Here is a 19852-nt window from a genome sequence, read left to right on the forward strand (position 1 = left end):
TCCACCAATTAGCTGTGTGACCTTGGGCAAGTCACTTAACTTCTCTGTGCCTCAGTTACCTCATCTGTAAAAGGAGGATTAAGACTGTGAGCTCCACGTGGGACCACCTGATCACCTTGTATCCTCCCCCGTGCTTAAAACAGTTCTTTGCCCATAGTAAGCGCTTAGTAAATGCCATTATTATTTATTATTGTTATTAATACAAAGGCCTGTGTCCGCATGATAGAACCCGGGCTTGGGAATCAGAAGGTCACAGGTTCTAATCCCGGCTCCGCCACTTGTCTGCTGTGTGACCTTGGGGAAGTTACTTAAGTTCTCCGGGCCTCAGTTACCTCATCTGGAAAATGGAGATGGAGACGAGGAGCCCCGCGTGGGACAGGGACTGTATCCAACCTGACTTGCTTGTATCCACCCCGGTCCTTAGCACAGTGCCTGGCACATAGTTAAGCACTTAACAAATACCATAATTATTATTATCGGCCAAAGCCTGCCCTGTTGGTGAATGGACCGGCCTCTGGGGTCCAGGCCAAGACGGCCCAGCCTAACCACCGCACGGCCCCGGCGCTCAGGGGGACGAAACGACGCCGTGGCCGCAAAGCCAGGTCAACTTGAAGTGGGAACGAGACAATGGGTAGAAACTTTTAATGTCTCCCGGCAGGCATTAGTGCCTTGAAAATGGAGAGAACTGAGCAGGCTTTACAAAAATATCTCTCATTTTTTAAAAAAAACACCCGTCGTCCTTGGCTCCCGGCTGCTGCCGGCCCATCTAACCTCCACCCGTATCCCCCGCGGCCGTCCTTCTGAGGCTGGCGGGTCCGGGGGGTGGGGGTGGCGCTTGGTTATTAATCCCTAGAGCGCCTCTGCTCCTCTTCATCATCATCTCTGCCCTCTTCATCCCTCCTCCGCATTGGCTCAAACTGCTGCGGCGGCTGCCGGTAGCCTTCTCGAGCTCTGGAATTGAGCAAGGGATGGAAGGGGGAGAGGTCACCCTGGCTTCCCGCTCTCCCCCTCCCTCCACTCTTCCGGCTTCTTCCATTGCTCTTCATTCATTCATTCATTCATTCATTCAATCGTATTTATTGAGCGCTTACTGTGTGCAGAGCACTGGACTAAGCACTTGGGAAGAGAAGCAGCGTGGCTCAGTGGAAAGGGCCCGGGCTTGGGAGCCAGAGGTCACAGGTTCTAATCCCAGCTCCGCCACATGTCTGCTGCGTGACCCTGGGCCAGTCACTTAACTTCTCTGAGCCTCAGTTCCCTCATCTGTAAAATGGGGATGAAGACTGTGAGTCCCACGTGGGACAACCTGATCACCTTGTATCCCCCCCCAGCACTTAGAACAGTGCTTTGCACATAGTAAGCGCTTAACAAATGCCATCATTATTATTATTATTCATTCATTCATTCGATTGTATTTATTGAGCACTTACTGTGTGCAGAGCACTGGATTAAATGCTTGGGAAAGTATAATGCAACAATAAACAGACACATTCCCTGCCCACAACGAGCGGAGGGGCCAGGACTGAAGCTAGGCTCCTCCCGTCTCTCACACAGCGGGCATGTGGCATCGAGGACGCCTCTCTGCTTCTCAGCAGACCCCTTGTTGTTAATAATAATAATAATAATGATGATGATGGTATTTGTTAAGCGCTTATTATGTGCCAAGCACTGTTCAGTGCACTGTGATAGATACAAGGTAATCAGGTTGTCCCACGTGGGGCTCACAGTCTTCATCCCCATTTTACAAATGAGGTAACTGAGGCCCAGAGAAGCTAAGTGACTTGCCCAAAGTCACACAGCTGACAAGTGGCGGAGCCGGGATTGGAACCCACAACCTCTGACTCCCAAGCCCAGGCTCTTTCCACTTTGTTCGCGGATAAGGCCTCGTCGTGGGCTTGGGGACAAGCCTGGAGGCTCTGGAGGGAGGTGGCCGGCCAGGGAGAGGGGCAGGCCAGCCGGGGATGGGTCTGGCTGATGGCTACTTGCTGGACTCCACCTCCCACCTAGTCCCCGGCTGCTGGTCCCAGGCAGAACGACTATAATTTAGAAGCAGTTTTGCCTAGTGTCAAGAGCACAGGCTTGTGAGTCAGAGGACATGGGTTCTAATCCCAGCTCTGCCGCTTGTCTGCTCTGTGACCTTGGGCGAGTCACTTAACTTCTCGGTGCCTCAGTTCCCTCATCTGTAAAATGGACATTAAGACTGAGCCCCACATGAGACAACCTGCTTAGCTTGTATCTACCCCAGCGCTTAGAACAGTGCCTCAGTTCCCTCATCTGTAAAATGGCGATTAAGACTGAGCCCCACATGGGACAACCTGATTAGCTTATATCTACCCCAGCGCTTAGAACAGTGCTTGGCACATAGTAAGCACTTAACAAATGCCATCATTATTATTATTATCTATTAATGTCTGTCTCCTCCTCTAAGCCATAAGTTCATTGTGGGAAGGGAATGTGTCTGCTTATGGTTTGCACTGTACTCTCCCAAGTGCTCAGCAGCGTGGCTCAATGGAAAGAGCACGGGCTTGGGAGTCAGAGGTCATGGGTTCAAATCCCAGCTCCGCCAGTCGTCAGCTGGGTGACTTTGGGCAAGTCGCTTCACTTCTCTGGGCCTCATCTGTAAAATGGGGATTAAGACTCTGAGCCCACGTGGGACAACCCGATCACCTTGTATCCTCCCCATCGCTTAGAACAGTGCTTTGCGTATAGTAAGTGCTTAACAAATCAATCAATCGTATTTATTGAGTGCTTACTGTGTGCAAAGCACTGTACTAAGCGCTTGACAAATGCCATCATTATTATTAGTACGGTGCTCCGCACACAGTAAGTGCTCAATAAATACGATTGAATGAATGAATGAACAAATGGCCAGGCCCTTTATCATCCCCCGATCCACAGAGTGCAGAGACCATCCACGAAGGGGGCACGGGTCTTCCCAGACCCCCCGCTCACCCCGCCCCAATCAATCAATCAATCAATCGTATTTATTGAGCGCTTACTATGTGCAGAGCACTGTACTAAGCGCTTGGGAAGTACTCACGGCTTCTGCTCCTCCTCCTTCTTGCCGTCCCGGCAGCAGCAGCAGTAGATTATGATGCCCAAGATGATCAGGGCGGCCACCACGCCTCCCGCGATGCCCGCATACAAGGCGATGTTCATGGAGGCTGCAGGGGGGCAAGGCCACCTCAGGCCCGCGCTCCAGTTTGCCCACCCCTTCCCGGGCCTCCGAGTTGGGTGCCCTGCCTCCCCTCAGACGCGGTCCCGGAAGCAGCCCATCGGATGCCCTCGGCCGGGGCAAGGGTGCGAGAGCGAATGGCGGGGGTGACCTTCAAGCCCCAAGCCTCTCCCCGCTCCTCCCAGGATCCGGGGGGAAACGGGGTCTGCCCCAGCTCTGGGGAGGGAGGAGTCTCCCCCAGCCCCGGCCCCGGCCCCCCGCTTCCCGGACGCTTACGAGGGTGGACGGCCAGGGTGATGTTGCAGGACCTCTCCCCCACCTCGTTGGTGGCCGTGCAGATGAAGTAGCCGGAGGTTTCGGTGGAGATGTTCTTCAGGGAAACGCTCTGGCCCGTGGCTGCGTGGGGAGATACGGAACTCAAGACTCCCAGGAGGGCACTCCTTCAACAGTACTGACCGCGGAGCACTGTACTGAGCGCTTGGGAGCACTAACAGTGGAGTTGGGAGACTCAGGACCGACACTGAAGCAGGGGAGGAGATACAAGGTAATCAGGTTGTCCTACGTGGGGCTCACATCTTCATCCCCGTTTTATAAATTCATTCAATCGCATTTATTGAGCGCTTACTGTGTGCAGAGCACTGTACTAAGCACTTGGGAAGTCCAAGTTGGCAACATATAGAGACGGTCCCTACCCAACAGTGGGCTCGCAGTCTAGAAGCTAATGATGGCATTTATTAAGCGCTTAGTATGTGCAAAGCACTGTTCTAAGCGCTGGGGAGGTTACAAGGTGATCAGGTTGTCCCATCGGGGGCTCACAGTCTTCACCCCCATTTTACAGATGAGGGAACTGAGGCACAGAGAAGTGAAGTGACTTGCCCAAAGTCACACAGCCGACAGTTGGCGGAGTTGGGATTTGAGGCCCAGAGAAGCTAAGTGACTTGCCCAAAATCACACAGCTGACAAGTGGTGGTCACTTCCCCCTCAAAGGTTAGAACCCGTGACCTTCTCATTCCCAGGCCAGCGCGCTGCCCACTATCCCGCACCGCTTGGCACGTAGTAAGTGCTTAACAAATACCACAGGCATTATGATTATTAGCCCCCAGCCTGAGGTGATACTATTCCCGTGGCCACGGTGGGTTCCCCGGCTTGGGGGTCACCCCGTCTCCACGGACACGGCCGGTCCCCCAGGGCCTGGGTTCACCCCGTCCCAGGGGCCGGGGCGGGGGCCTGGACAGTGGCGGTAAGTGGGACCGGGATTTGGGCTATTTGCAGGCCCGGCCCTTGGAATGTCGTTCCCGAATCCCACACGTGGAAGCGAATCCCGCCTTTCCTGTGGCCGTGGTGACACCTGGTGGCTCCTGCGGAGAATCATCCATCCCGGCCTGCTTCCCGCCAATCGCTCTTTCCTCCTCCACAAGGAGAAAATTATCCCCAACTTGTTCCGGGAAGTGGGCACCCCAGGACACCCGAGAAGACCTTCCTGAACCCCTAGGCCCCGGAGCCGGTGACTCGAGGCAGACAAGATGCCCCCCGCCCATCAACCCGGTTATCATTAGGCGCCGTCAGGTCATTTCCCATTCGTTGCGACTCCAAGGATCCATTTTCTCCAGAGCGTCCCGTCTTCGGCCGTGATCCGGAACCTTTCTAACGGTTCTTCTGTTACGGTCTCCGTCCGGCTAGCTGCCGGTCTGCGTCTTCCGCCCCGTCCCCGAACTTTTCCTGGCATTAGCGGCTTCTCCGGAGAATGAGTCCTCCGGAGATGTGTCCAAAATACGCTAATCTAAGTCGAGTCGTTATCGAGTCATCACCTCGGTATTTTTAAATGGTATTTAATAATTATGGTATTTCTTAATAACTATGGTACTTCTTAAACACTTTCTATGTGCCAAGTGCTGTTCTCAGCATTGGAGTTGATCATCAATCAGATTTATTGAGCGCTTACTGTGTGCAGAGCACACAGTTGATGCAAGATAATCAGGTTGGGTATAGTCCCTGCCCCACGTGGGGCTCACGGTCTCCATCCCCATTTTACAGATGAAGCAACTGAGGCACAGAGAAGTTAAGGGACTTGCCCAAGGTCACACAGCAAACAAGTGGCGGGACCGGGATTAGAACGCATTACCTCCGACTCCCAAGCCTACACTCGTGCCACGAGGCCCTGCTGCTTCCCCTTAAGCACTCACTATGTGCCAGACACTGTACTGAGCGCTGGATTGGAACCAAACAAATCAGACTGGACACAGTCCATATCCCACATGGGCTCACAGTCTTAATTAACCATTTTACAGATGAGGGAACTGAGACACAGAGAATTGAAGTGACTTGCCCAGGGGCACACAGCAAACAAGTGGAGGAGCTGGGATTGGCACCCAGGCCCTGCTCTACCCATTAGACCACACTGCCTCTCACTTCCGCCCTCAGTCACTTTCCAGCCCACGGTTGGGTAGGGACTGTCTCTATATAATAATAATAATAATAATAATAATGGCATTTATTAAGCGCTTACTATGTGCAAAGCACTGTTCTAAGCGCTGGGGAGGTTACAAGGTGATCAGGCTGTCCCACGGGGGGCTCACAGTCTTAAGCCCTATTTTACAGATGAGGTAACTGAGGCACAGAGAAGTGAAGTGACTTGCCCAAAGTCACACAGCTGACAATTGGCGGAGCCGGGCTTTGAACCCATGACCTCTGACTCCAAAGCCCGTGCTCTTTGCCACTGAGCCACGCTGCTAGATGTTGCCAACTTGTACTTCCCAAGCGCTTAGTACAGTGCTCTGCACACAGTAAGCGCTCAATAAATACGCTTGATTGATTGATTGATTTCCTGAAGATCTCCTTTCTTCTCAGGTGCTCACCCTACGACCTGAGCAATCATCCACGTACATAGCCACCTTTCCATCTTCCTTCTTCATGTCTGTTTCCCTATCTAGACCGTAAACTCCTTGAGGGGAGCGATCATGTCTTCCAACTCTTATTTTACTCTTCAAGCTCGCGGTTCAGTGCTCTGTACGCAGTAGACTGTAAGCTCCTCGAGGGTACAGCCTACAGGGTGACTGCCACTGCCCTGGCTGACGGGTGGCCAACGGGGCCGGACCGTGGTGGCCTTTAGCTCGTTGTGGACAGGGAATTCATTCATTCACTCAATTGTATTTACCGAGCGTTTACTATGTGCAGAGCATTGTACTAAGCGCTTGGAAAGTACGACTTGGCAACAGAGACAATCCCTACCCTAAAACAGGCTCACAGTCTAGAAGGGGGAGACATTCAACAAAATCAAAAGGAATGTGTCCATTGATTATTATTATGGTATTTGTTAAGCGCTACTATGTGCCGAGCACTGTACTAAGCGCTGGGATAGATACGATCAAATCGGGTTGGACACAGTCCCCGTCCCACGTGGGATTCACAGTCTCAATCCCCGTTTTAGAGATGAGCGCTCAGCGCTTAGAACAGTGCTTTGCACATAGTAAGCGCTTAATAAATGCCATTATTATTATTATTATTATGAGGTAACCGAGGCCTGGGGAAGTGAAGTGACTTGCCCAAGGTCACCCAGCAGACAAGTGGCAGAGCCAGGATTAGAACCCATGACCTTCTGACTCCTAGGTTCCGGCTCTATCCACTGCACCATGCTGCTTATTGTTCTATTGTCCTCTCCCAAGTGCTTAGCACAGTGCTCTCCACACAGTAAGCGCTCAGTAAATAGGAAGGAATGAAGGAAGTCCTTTTTGCGTAGAAGCTTGGGAAGGGAAGGGAAGGGAAGGGAAGGGAAGGGAAGGGAAGGGAAGGGAAGGAGGAAGGAAGGAAGTCCTTTTTGAGCAGAAGGGAAGGGAAGGGAAGGGAAGGGAAGGGAAGGGAAGGGAAGGGAAGGGAAGGGAAGGGAAGGGAAGGGAAGGGAAGGGAAGGGAAGGGAAGGGAAGGAGTAAGGAAGGAAGTCCTTTTTGAGCAGAAGGAAGGGAAGGGAAGGGAAGGGAAGGGAAGGAGTAAGGAAGGAAGTCCTTTTTGAGCAGAAGGAAGGGAGGGGAAGGGAAGGGAAGAGAAGGAGGAAGGAAGGAAGTCCTTTTTGAGCAGAAGGAAGGGAGGGGAAGGGAAGGGAAGGGAAGAGAAGGAGGAAGGAAGGAAGTCCTTTTTGAGCAGAAGGAAGGGAAGGGAAGGGAAGGGAAGGGAAGGAAAAAGAAAAGGAAAAGGAAAAGGGAAGAAGGAATGGATGGTGGCTGACTGGGGACTAGGAAGAAGAGGAGGCTGGGCAGGTCCACCTTCCTCCACCAACAGCCAGAAGCAGGCCCTGACCTTCCTGCCTTCCTGCTGGGCTCCCGGCGGTCAGTGGGGACGGACCCCCCCACGGGGTGCCGGACGGACCCCCGCTGTCTCCCCTGAGATGGGGAGACGTCCCCGAGGCCCCGCCGCGCCCCTGTCCCCCTCCCGCAGGTCGCTTACCTGGGCCGGCGAGGGGCCGGGCCTCGTTCAGGATGTTGAAACTCTTCCAGCTGTACTTGGGGGCCGGAGAGCCCTCCCTGGAGTGGCAGGTCAGCTCCACGTCGTTTCCGAGCACGGCCTCCCCCTGGATGGCGCAGTCCGGCACGGAGGGCGGCACTGGGGGCGGATGGGGCACAGAAGAACCGGATTAGGTGTGCCCCGCCCGTGACCCTTCCCGAATCCGCTACCCTCTACCCCTTACCCAGGTGGCGAGGGGCTTGCTCTCCACCTGCCAAGCTTCCACCTCACACCCTCCCTCCTCAGATCCGGCAGACCATGACTGTCCCACCCACCTCCTCCAAGAGGCCTTCCCTAATTAAGCCCTCCTTTCCCCCCTTCTCCCACTCCCTTCCGCGTCACTCTGACTTGCCCCCTTTATTCACCTCCCTTCCCAGCCCCAGGGCACCTATGTCCGTATCTGTCATTTATTCATTTATCTTAATAGAATATATAGATCAGAAGCAGCGCGGCTCGGTGGAAAGAGCACGGGCTTGGGAGTCAGAGGTCATGGGTTCCAATCCCAGCTCCGCCACTTAGCTGTGTGACTTTGGGCAAGCCACTTGACTTCTCCGTGCCTCAGTTACCTCATCTGTAAAATGGGGGTTAAGACTGGGAGCCCCCAGTGGGACAACCTGATCACCTGGTAACCTCCTCAGCGCTTAGAACAGTGCTTCTCGTGTAGAAAGCACTTAACAAATATCAAAATTATTATTATTAATAATATTATAAATTATCGTTAATTTTATACCGTGGACACCAGCCCGGTTCTGCGTATTTCTTCCAGGGAGCCGTGGTTCCGGGTCGGCCCCAGAGTATCGGGGATCGTCCGGGACCACGGGTGGGCATCACTGACCCCTCGGAGAGCGTGACGCCCCACCAGCCTGGGCAACCCTAGCTGTGCCCCCCGCCCTCCGGCCCTTGGGCATCCTCACCCAGGACGATCAGCTCCATCTTGGCCTGATCCACCCCGTCTAAGTCTCCGTGCACGGACAGGGCGCACTCATAGGTGCCGTTGTCCTCCATGTTGAGGGGACCGATGCGGATGGACGCGTCGTCCCGCAAGTTGCCGGTGAAGTTGACACGGTCCAGGTACCTGGGGCCGAAGCTGCTCGTCTGTGGGCTGAAGGTCCAGGTGGCCACCTTCTCCTGGAGGGGGCAGGGAGGCGGAATGGCGTTCAACGGCCCAGCCGACCCCTGTCCCGGCCCCCCGCTGCCGCGATTCTCCTGCCGTCGGCGGGACGACAGCAGGGAGCCGGGCTAGGGCCAGACACTCCCACTCCGCTCCCCAAAAATCCCGTCCGGAGAGCTCCATCCCAGCGCCCGGCCCCCCAACCCTGCTGCTCAGGTGCCAGTGGAGCTTCTTCCTTGGGCAACTTTGCCACTCTAGGCCTCAGTTTCCCCCCATGCAAAACGGAGTTGATCTCATTATCTCACATCCACCGCCGCGTGGCCTAGTGGCAAGACCCTGGGCTTGGGAGTCAGAGCTCTGCACGCAGTAAGCGCTCAATAAATACGATTGAATGAATGAATGAATGAATGAATGAATGAATGAATGACTGTGAGCCCACTGTTGGGTAGGGACTGTCTCTCTATGTTGCCAACTTGTACTTCCCAAGCGCTTAGTACAGTGCTCTGCACACAGTAAGCGCTCAATAAATACGATTGATGATGATGATGATGAATGACGTGGGTTACAATCCCGACCCTGCCACTTGTCTGCTATGTGACCTTGGGCAAGTCGCGTCACTTCTCTGGGCCTGAGTGACCTCATCTGGAAAACGGGGATTGAGATTGTGAGCCCCAGATTGTGTCCAACCTGATTACCTAGTGTCTACCCCAGCGCTTGGAACAGTGCTTGGGACATGGTTGTACATATTTATTACTCTATTTATTTTACTTGTACATATCTATCCTATTTATTTTATTTTGTTGGTATGTTTGGTTTTGTTCTCCGTCTCCCCCTTTTAGACTGTGAGGCCGCTGTTGGGTAGGGCCTGTCTCTACGTGTTGCCAATTTGTACTTCCCAAGCGCTTAGTACAGTGCTCTGCACACAGTAAGCGCTCAATAAATACGATTGATGATGATGATGACATAGTAAGTGCCTAACAAGCACCATAATTAGGTATTATTAGCACAGCACTTGACGTATTGGAAGAACTTGATAACCGTAAGAATTAGGGCCTTGGTGATTCAGCAGCCCGAATCTCCAGAGCTGGGAAGGATCCGGAGATTTCCTCTAACTTTCCCTGGAAGTGATACAGGGAGGATCCCTGGACTTCAGCGAGGTCAAGTGGGGGGCCCTTGCCACCGCCACTTTCCCGGCTTCCACACACCGTAATCGGGGATGGGGGCATTCGCCCGCCCCAACCTTCCGCGGGGGCGACCCGAGCCGCCCCATCCGGAGAGCGACGTATCCCCGTCCCCTTCTGTCCCCAGGCCCCCCCTCCTCTTGCCCCATCCTGCCTGTCAGTTGTCCCTCACCGAAGGGTTTTGGAGGGGCTTGTCCCACTTAATGAATCCGTACAGCTTCTCCACGTTGGTCCGGAAGGAGCACTGGAGGTCGGCACTGCCCCCGCGTGCGGCCTTGACCAGCTTGACGGGGGTGTCCACGTGGATGGCCTGGGCGGATCTGCAGGCTGACGCGGACAGGCAGGTACGGCGACCGGGAAATGAGATGCGACACGGCCCCTGTCCCCCACTGCCCCCCGCCTCACCCCCCTCTCCCGCCCAGGGGCTGGCCACGGTGGGACACTGAACTTCTCCGTGCCTCAGTTTCCTCAACTGCAAAAAATAGGGATTCATACAGTCGTATTTATTGAGCGCTTACTGTGTGCAGAGCACTGCACTAGACACTCGGGAAGTACAAGTTGGCACCATATAGAGACGGTCCCTACCCAACAGTGGGCTCACGGTCTAGAAGAAAATAAAACCACAGGGCTCGCGATACCTACTTGGACCGCGAGCCCCACGTGGGACGGGGACAGTGTCCGATCCGATGAATTTATATCTGCCTCAGTGCTTAGAGTAGTGCTTGACACATAATAAGCGCTTAACAAAACAGCCAAAAAACAGCTAGCCCCGGTGACACCGGTCCCCCTGCAGGAAGCCTTCCCAGATTTCACACACTTCCGGACACGCCACTGCCCTCAAGGAACTTATGAAAAAACGAAAATCATTTTCAAATAGGGGGAAGAAAAAGCGGCGAAGTAAGAAAGTGCTTGATTATATTAATGGTCTGTCTCCCCTTCTAGACTGTAAACTCGTTACGGGCAGGGATTGTGTCTGTTTATTGTTTTATTGAGCTCACCCAAGAGCTTAGTGCACACCATAAGCTGTATATATATATATATATATATATATATATATATATATATATATATATATATATATATATATGTATATATATACATATATGTATATATGTACACATATATATGAATGTGTATATATGTATTTGTATATATATGCATATATTTGTGTATATATCTACACATATATGTATATATGCATACATATATATGTATGTGCATGTATGTATATGTGTGTATATGCATATATATACATATACATGCATATGTATGTGTATATGCATGCATATATATGTATACATACATGTGTATGCATATGTGTGCACATATATGTATATGCATACATATGTATGCATATACACATATATGCATATATATGTATGTATATGTATGCATATGTATATATGTTTGTACATGTTTATTACTCTATTCATTTATTTATTTATTTTACTTGTACATATCTATTCTATTTATTTTATTTTGTTAATACATTTGGTTTTGTTCTCTGTCTCCCCCTTCTAGACTGGGAGCCCACTGTTGGGTAGGGACTGTCTCCATATGTTGCCAACTTGTACTTCCCAAGCGCTTAGTACAGTGCTGTGCACACAGTAAGCGCTCAATAAATACGATTGATTGATTGATGAGCACTCAATAAATAGAATTGACTGACTACGAGGATATAGCTGCTGGTGGCTGTGTAGAGATGTAGTAGGATTCTGAGAGTTGGGGAAAATAACTTGGGAAGGAGAGGAAATTAATCATCATCATCATCATCAATCGTATTTATTGAGCACTTACTGTGTGCAGAGCACTGTACGAAGCGCTTGGGAAGTCCAAGTTGGCAACATCTAGAGACGGTCCCTACCCAACAGTGGGCTCACAGTCTAAAAGGGGGAGACAGAGAACAAAACCGAACATACTAACAAAATAAAATAAATAGAATAGATATGTATTCCCTGAGAGGAGATGGGATTTCAGGGGGACTCTGAAGCCCTGGGAGAGCTGGGCCATGAGACGGAGAGGGGAGACGCGTTTCCACGCGGGAGGAAGGGCCGGCTGTGGGAGAGGGGAGGAAGAGACCCCCACGGATAGGTTAGCCTGAGGAGAAACCAAGAGCGTGAGCTGGGGTGTGGTGGGCCCGTTGTTGGGTAGGGACCGTCTCTATATGTTGCCGACTTGTACTTCCCAAGCGCTTAGTCCAGTGCTCTGCACACAGTAAGCGCTCAATAAATACGACTGATTGATTGATTGATTAGTCCAGTGCTCTGGACTAATTTTATTTTGTTAGTATGTTTGGTTTTGTTCTCTATCTCCCCCTTTTAGACTGTGAGCCCACTGTTGGGTAGGGACCGTCTCTCTATATGTTGCCAATTTGTACTTCCCGAGCGCTTAGTACAGTGGTCTGCACATAGTAAGCGCTCAATAAATACGATTGATGATGATGATGATGATGCTCTGCACACAGGAAGCGCTCAATAAACACGATGGAATGGACGAGTGGATCAGTAGGAGGGAGAGAGCTGAGGGACAGCCCTAAAGCTAATAATAATAATAATGTTGGTATTTGTTAAGCGCTTACTATGTGCCAAGCACTGTTCTAAGCGCTGGGGGGGATGCAAGGTAATCAAGGTTGTCTCACGTGGGGCTCACAGTCTTAATCCCCATTTTATAGGTGAAGGAACTGAGGCCCAGAGAAGTGAAGTGGCTTGCCCAAAGTCATACAGCTGACAAGTGGCGGAGCCGGGATTAGAACCCATGACCTCTGACTCCCAAGCCCGGGCTCTTTCCACTGAGCCACGCTGCTTCTCTAATAATAATAATAATAATGATGGCATCTGTTAAGAGCTTACTATGTGCAGAGCACTGTTCTAAGCGCTGGGGGGGATACAAGGTGATCAAGTTGTCCCACGTGGGGCTCACAGTCTTAATCCCCATTTTACAGATGAGGGAACTGAGGCACAGAGAAGTTAAATGACTTGCCCAAAGTCACACAGCTGACAAGTGGCGGAGCCGGGATTAGAACCCATGACCTCTGACTCCCAAACCCGGGCTCTTTCCACTGAGCCACGCTGCTTCTCTAATAATAATAATAATAATGATGGCATTTGTTAAGAGCTTACTATGTGCAGAGCACTGTTCTAAGCGCTGGGGGGGGATACAAGGTGATCAAGTTGTCCCATGTGGGGCTCACAGTCTTAATCCCCATTTTACAGATGAGGTAACGGAGGCTCAGAGAAGTGAAGTGACTTGCCCAAAGTCACCCAGCTGACAAGGGGCGGAGCCGGGATTAGAACCCATGACCTCTGACTCCCAAACCCGGGCTCTTTCCACTGAGCCACGCTGCTTCTCTAATGGCCCGCATGCTTTCAGCCTGTGGGGTCTGAAGGCCAAGGTGAGAGGCAGCATGGCCTAGTGGTTAGAGCCCAGGCCTGGGCGTCAGAAGGACATGGAGTTTAATCCCAGCCCCGCCACTTGTTTGTTAATTGACCTTAGGAAGTCGCTTCATTTCTCCGGGGCCTCAGTTTCCTCACCTGTAAAATGGGGATTAAGTCTGTGAAGCCCCATGGTGGACAGGGACTGTGTCCAATCCAATTTGCTTAGGGGAAGTACTTAACAAATACCACAGTTATCATTTTGTTCATGATGTGCATTTAGCTTTAATTCTATTTGTTCTGACGACTAGCTCTCTTCCTTCCTTCAAGGCCCTGCTGAGAGCTCACCTCCTCCAGGAGGCCTTCCCAGACTGAGCCCCTTCTTTCCTCTCCCCCTCGTCTCCCTCTCCATCCCCCCGTCTTACCTCCTTCCCTTCCCCACAGCACCTGTATATATGTATATATGGTTGTACATATTTATTACTCTATTTATTTATTTATTTATTTATTTTACTTGTACATTTCTATCCTACTTATTTTATTTTGTTGGTACGTTTGGTTCTGTTCTCTGTCTCCCCCTTTTAGACTGTGAGCCCACTGTTGGGTAGGGACTGTCTCTATGTGATGCCGATTTGTACTTCCCAAGCGCTTAGTACAGTGCTCTGCACATAGTAAGCGCTCAATAAATACGATTGATTGATTGATTGATTGACTTGACAGCCGTCCACATGTTTTGTTTTTTTGCCGGTCTCCCCCTTCTAGACCGTGAGCCCGTCGTTGGGTAGGGACCGTCTCTAGATGTTGCCGACTTGGACTTCCCAAGCGCTTAGTCCAGTGCTCTGCACACAGTAAGTGCTCAATAAATACGATTGAATGAATAAATGAATTATTAAGAACAGTGGGCGAGGGGGACACTGAGGGAGCCCGAGGAGGCTTCCAGAGCCTCGGTGGATTCCCCGGCCGCCCCCGCAGCGGGACAGGAACGCCTTCCATTAGACCACACTGCCCACCTCCAGCCGGCCGCAGGGTGGGCGAGTGGTAGGGCCCGGTCCCCCGGCGTGGCAGAGAAGCAGCGTGGCTCGGTGGAAATATATATGTTGCCAATTTGTACTTCCCAAGCGCTTAGTACAGTGCTCTGCACATAGTAAGCGCTCAATAAATACGATTGATGATGAAAGAGCCAGGGCTTTGGAGTCAGAGGTCATGGGTTCGAATCCCCGACCCCGCCACACGTCAGCTGTGTGATCTGGGGCAAGTCACTTCATCATCATCATCATCGTCAATCGTATTTATTGAGCGCTTACTATGTGCAGAGCACTGTACTAAGCGCTTGGGAAGTACAAATTGGCAACATCTAGAGACAGTCCCTACCCAACAGTGGGCTCACAGTCTAAAAGGGGGGAGACAGAGAACAAAACCAAACATACTAACAAAATAAAATAAATAGAATAGATATGTACAAATAAATTAAATAAATAGAGTAAAAAAAAAAAAATCTTCACTTCTCTGGGCCTCAGTTCCCTCACCTGTCAAATGGGGATGAAGACTGTGAGCCCCACGTGGGCCAACCTGATCGCCCTGTGTCCTCCCCAGCGCTTAGAACAGTGCTTTGCACATAGTAAGCGCTTAACAAATGCCAGTTATTCTTATGGGGGCTGGAAGCCAGGCCGGTGGCGGGGGGCTGCAAGGCTGTCGGCTCGTTATGGCCAGGGATCGTGTCAGTTTATTGCTATAGCTTACTCTCCTAAGCGCTTAGTACAGGGCTCTGCACACAGTAGGCGCTCAGTAAATACAACTGAATGAATGAATGAACAGAAGGAGGAAGTGAGGGCCTTGCCCTGCTCCATCGGCTCATTTCCCCATCAGGCAGTGAGGTGGGGTGCGGTGTGGGGGGGCCTGAGCGCTCACCATCACCCCACCCTATCTGCCTCCATCGCCCAGCAACCTTTGACCCAACCTATGGATCCGCCCTTACCCCTCCCCTGCAATCCCTACCCGACTTTTCATTCATTCATTCATTCATTCATTCATTCAGCATGGCTTAGTGGCTAGAGCTCAGGCCCTGTAGTCAGAAAGACCTGGGTTCTAATTCCGGCTCTGCCACATTCCTGCCGTGTGACTTGGGGAAAGTCACTTAACCTATCTGGCCTCAGTTCCCTCATTTGTAAAATGGGGATTAAGACCGTGAGCCCCAGGGGGGATAGGGACTGTGTCCGTCTCTAGATGTTGCCAACTTGTACTTCCCAAGCGCTTAGTACAGTGCTCTGTACACAGTAAGCGCTCAATAAATATGATTGATTGGTTGGTTGATTGATTGAAGCAGCATGGCTCAGGGGAAAGAGCCCGGGGTTTGGAGTCAGAGGTCATGGGTTCGAATCCCGGCTCCGCCACAAGTCTGTTGTGTAACCTTGGGCAAGTCACTTTTAACTCCTCTGAGCCTCGGTTCCCTCATCTGTAAAATGGGGATTAAGATTGTGAGCCCCACATGGGACAACCTGATCACCTTGTATCCTCCCCAGCGCTTAGTACAGTACTTTGCATATAGTAAGTGCTTAACAAATGCCATTTTATTATTATTATTATTATTATTATTATTATTACCTACCCCAGTGCTTAGAACAGTGCTTGTCACATAGTAAGCACTGAACGAGTACTATCATTATTATTATTATTCATTCAATCATATTTATTCACTCATTCATTCATTCCGTTGTATTTATTGAGCACCTACTGTGTGCAGAGCACCAGACTAAGATCTTGGGAAGTACAAATCGGCAACATATAGAGACACTCCCTATCCAACTACAGGCTCGCAGAGCACTTACTGTGTGCAGAGCACTGTACTAAGTGCTTACCTCCTTCCCCTCCCCACAGCACCTATATATATGTTTGTACAGATTTATTACTCTATTTTACTTGTACATATTTACTATTCTATTTATTTTGCTAATGATGTGCAAAGTGCTCTGCACACAGTAAGCCCTCAATAAATACGATTGATTGATTGATTTAGCTTTAATTCTATTTGTTCTGACAACTTGACACCCGTCCACATGTTTTGTTTTGTCGTCCGTCTCCCCCTTCTAGACTGTGAGCCCGTTGTTGGGTAGGGACCGTCTCTAGATGTTGCCGACTTGGACTTCCCAAGCGCTTAGTACAGTGCTCTGCACACAATAAGCGCTCAGTAAGTACGAGTGAATGAATGAATGAATGGGAGAGTCCAGTACAACAACAAATACAGTCACTGTCCACAATGAGTTTACAGTCTAGAGGGCGAGGAGGCAGACATTAACAAAAAGAAATAAACGACAGATATGGACATAAGTGGGCCCGGCCCAGCTGACTCACTGGGTGTGACTGGCCCAGTGGCTACAGCCCGGGCATTGGAGTCAGAAAGTCATGGGTTCGAGTCCTGGCTCTGCCACTTGTCTGCTGGGTGACTTTGGACAAGTCACTTCACTTCTCTGGGCCTCAGTTACCTCACCTGTAAAATGGGGATTAAGACTGTGAGCCTCAAGTGGGACAAACTGATCCCCCCCAGCGCTTAGAACAGTGCTTTGCACATAGTAAGTGCTTAACAAATACCACCATTATTATTATTATTATTATTGTCTGCTGGGTGACTTTGGACAAGTCACTTCACTTCCCTGGGCCTCAGCTACCTCCTTGATAAAACGGGGCTGGGAGGAAACAGCTAAATCAGAGAAGCAGCGTGTCTCAGTGGAAAGAGCCCGGGCTTGGGAGTCAGAGGTCATGGGTTCAAATCCCAGCTCCGCCACTTGTCAGCTGTGTGACTTTGGGCAAGTCACTTCACTTCTCTGGGCCTCAGTTACCTCACCTGTAAAATGGGGATTAAGACTGTGAGCCTCAAGTGGGACAAACTGATCCCCCCCAGCGCTTAGAACAGTGCTTTGCACATAGTAAGTGCTTAACAAATACCACCATTATTATTATTATTATTATTGTCTGCTGGGTGACTTTGGACAAGTCACTTCACTTCCCTGGGCCTCAGCTACCTCCTTGATAAAACGGGGCTGGGAGGAAACAGCTAAATCAGAGAAGCAGCGTGGCTCAGTGGAAAGAGCCCGGGCTTGGGAGTCAGAGGTCATGGGTTCAAATCCCAGCTCCGCCACTTGTCAGCCGTGTGACTTTGGGCAAGTCACTTCACTTCTCTGGGCCTTAGTTACCTCATCCATAAAATGGGGATTAAGACTGTGAGCCCCCAGTGGGACAACCTGATCGCCTTGTAACCTCCCCAGCGCTTAGAACAGTGCTTTGCACATAGTACGCGCTTAATAAATGCCATTATTATTATTACTTATTACTAAAGAGCATGGGCTTGGAAATCAGAGGTCGTGGGTTCTAATCCCCGCTCTGCCACTTATCAGCTGTGTGACTTTGAGCAAGTCTCGTAACTTCTCTGGGCCTCAGTTATCTTATCTGGAAAATGGGGATTAAGCCTGTACTTGGCACATAATAAGCGCTTAACAATTACCATAATCATCATCATCATCTGGTTGCATGGGATCTATCCCAGCAGTCATTACAGGACTTGAAGCCCAATAAGTGCTTAACAAATAATCCAGTGATTATTATACATACCTAAATTATGAGGGCAGGGGCAAGTGCCACCGTGGTAAGGGGGGATGTGGGTTGATAAAACTTGGGGTTTTTGTGGCTAATCAGGGAAGACTTCCTGGAGCATTTGCAGTTCTCAGGCTTCTTCCTGTTTATCTTCCCCAGCTCCCAGGAGGCACAAAGATGTGGGGGGCGGGGGGCTGTTAGAGGGGTCCAGCCCCCCTTTTCATCCCTCTTTGTTGGACACCAACCGGACCCCCCCCCCCAGCCCTGCCCATTCCCCCGGGCACCAGAGTGGGGCTCGTGATTGCCCCCGTCAAGGGCACCACCGGGAACAGGTCCGCCCCTCGGCCTACCTCCTCCCTGGCTTTTCCCAGTTACCCGCACCTGTGGGCACCTCTTCACCCCACCCCACCCACCTCCCAGGAATTAACGAGGCGGATCCTCCACCCCAACATCATCCCCCCAGCACAGGAGCGGGGGGCGGAGGCTGGAGAGCGCCACTAGCCCTTACAGACACCTTCCATGCCAGGTGCCCGTGCAGGGAGTTAGGCTGGAGGCCCCCCGCCCCCATCCTCTGCAGACCCCGGGGTCTTTGGGGCCTGCCCACCTTCATCCCAGCACCTCTGCCCCCGTCCCCAGCCCCAGAAGCCCATTCCTACCCGCAGTGAGCACGATCAGCAGGGACCACCACATAGCTCCCGTGTCCTCTGACCCAGGTGTCGCCCAGCCCCGGAGATGCCCGGCAAAGACTCTTCTTGGTGCCACCATGGACCCCATTGCTCTCCCTCCGGCTGGACTGACAGGTGAGCTCACCTCTGGGGCGGGCGTCCCCTTTCCCCCACCCCACCCCCAAGGGGTGGCTCCAGGACCTCTCCTGCCAACCCCAGCTCCATGATGGATTGGCACATTTTGCAATACCACATGGTGATTGGGTGAAACCCTTGGGAACCACCTGATAACCGGACAGTTAACAACGGCTTCCGGTCTGTAGTCTAAATGACAAGGTCACCCGATCTTCCGGGTTCAGGGAAGAGGGAGGTGGGGCCTTTCGGTGAAACCCTGTGGGAAGAAGGGACCCTGGCCGACCAGGGGCTCCCACATGGGGAAGAGCTGTAAAGGGGATGGGGACTATCCTTGAGTGCCTGGTTTCTGATAGGTAGATTTCTTGGGGCTCCAGCAGAACATCTCTTCCACTAATTGCCCCATAATTTCCTGGTAGAGTCTCCTTTCCTCCCTCCCCATGGGGCCTCTGCTGATTAGCTGGATGCTCAAAGGTCAATCCTGGAACTCCAAGGAAGGTAGAGGCTCTGATGATAGCAGGGACCTGGGAAATGGGTGAGTGAGGGAAGAAGTTCATAGAGAGAGTGTGTGTGTTTGTGTGTCGGGGGGGGGGGGGGGTTGTTAGGTGTTCTGAGGCACCAGACTTCAGCCTCCCGATGAGCCACAGAAACTCTGGAGACCACAGGGTCCCGTCAAGGGCCAAGCAAGTAAAGGGGAATGCCTGCCCCCAGCTATCTTTAGGGCTGTGGAAACGGGACTTCCTTCCTTTTTACCAGCAAACAGAAGCCCCCGAGTCTCCCCGTGACCCTCCGGGATCCCCGACGCTTCTCAGACTGAAGGTCATTGAAGGCGCCCGTGCTACTCTTTTTCCAGCATCCTTAATCCCACAGGCTCCCTTTGGTTCCGGAATGTTTTTGGAAGACACAAGTCCGGGCAGGGACATTAGAGTCTGAGGGGTGGGTGGATGTAAGGAGAGGCAGAAGGTGATACAGAGAGAGATGGAGGGGGTGATGGAGAGAGGAGGAGAAAGAGGGAGGGAGAGAGAGGAGAGCGAGGGAGAGGAAGAGAGCGAGAGAGAAGGGGGAAAGAAAGGGAAAGAGAGCGATGGCTCCATGAATGACAGGGACTGTGTTCGACTTGATTAACATATATATCTATTCCA

At 51.5% G+C, this 19852-nt stretch overlaps 1 protein-coding gene across 1 annotated transcript; it reads right to left on the bottom strand.

Annotated features, from left to right (window-relative positions):
• Window positions 1-842: 842 nt before the first annotated feature.
• On the bottom strand, window positions 843-18693 carry GPA33 (glycoprotein A33). The gene is made up of 7 exons (XM_038757857.1): window positions 18570-18693; window positions 10131-10285; window positions 8581-8794; window positions 7610-7765; window positions 3449-3568; window positions 3038-3161; window positions 843-951 (listed from the first exon to the last, which is right to left on the bottom strand). Exons 1-7 carry the CDS (start codon window positions 18685-18687, stop codon window positions 843-845), a joined length of 996 nt encoding a protein of 331 aa, XP_038613785.1. The 5' UTR covers window positions 18688-18693.
• Between the last annotated feature and the right edge of the window lie 1159 nt (window positions 18694-19852).

This window comes from Tachyglossus aculeatus, chromosome 16 (assembly GCF_015852505.1).
Source record: "Tachyglossus aculeatus isolate mTacAcu1 chromosome 16, mTacAcu1.pri, whole genome shotgun sequence".
NCBI lineage: Eukaryota > Metazoa > Chordata > Mammalia > Monotremata > Tachyglossidae > Tachyglossus > Tachyglossus aculeatus.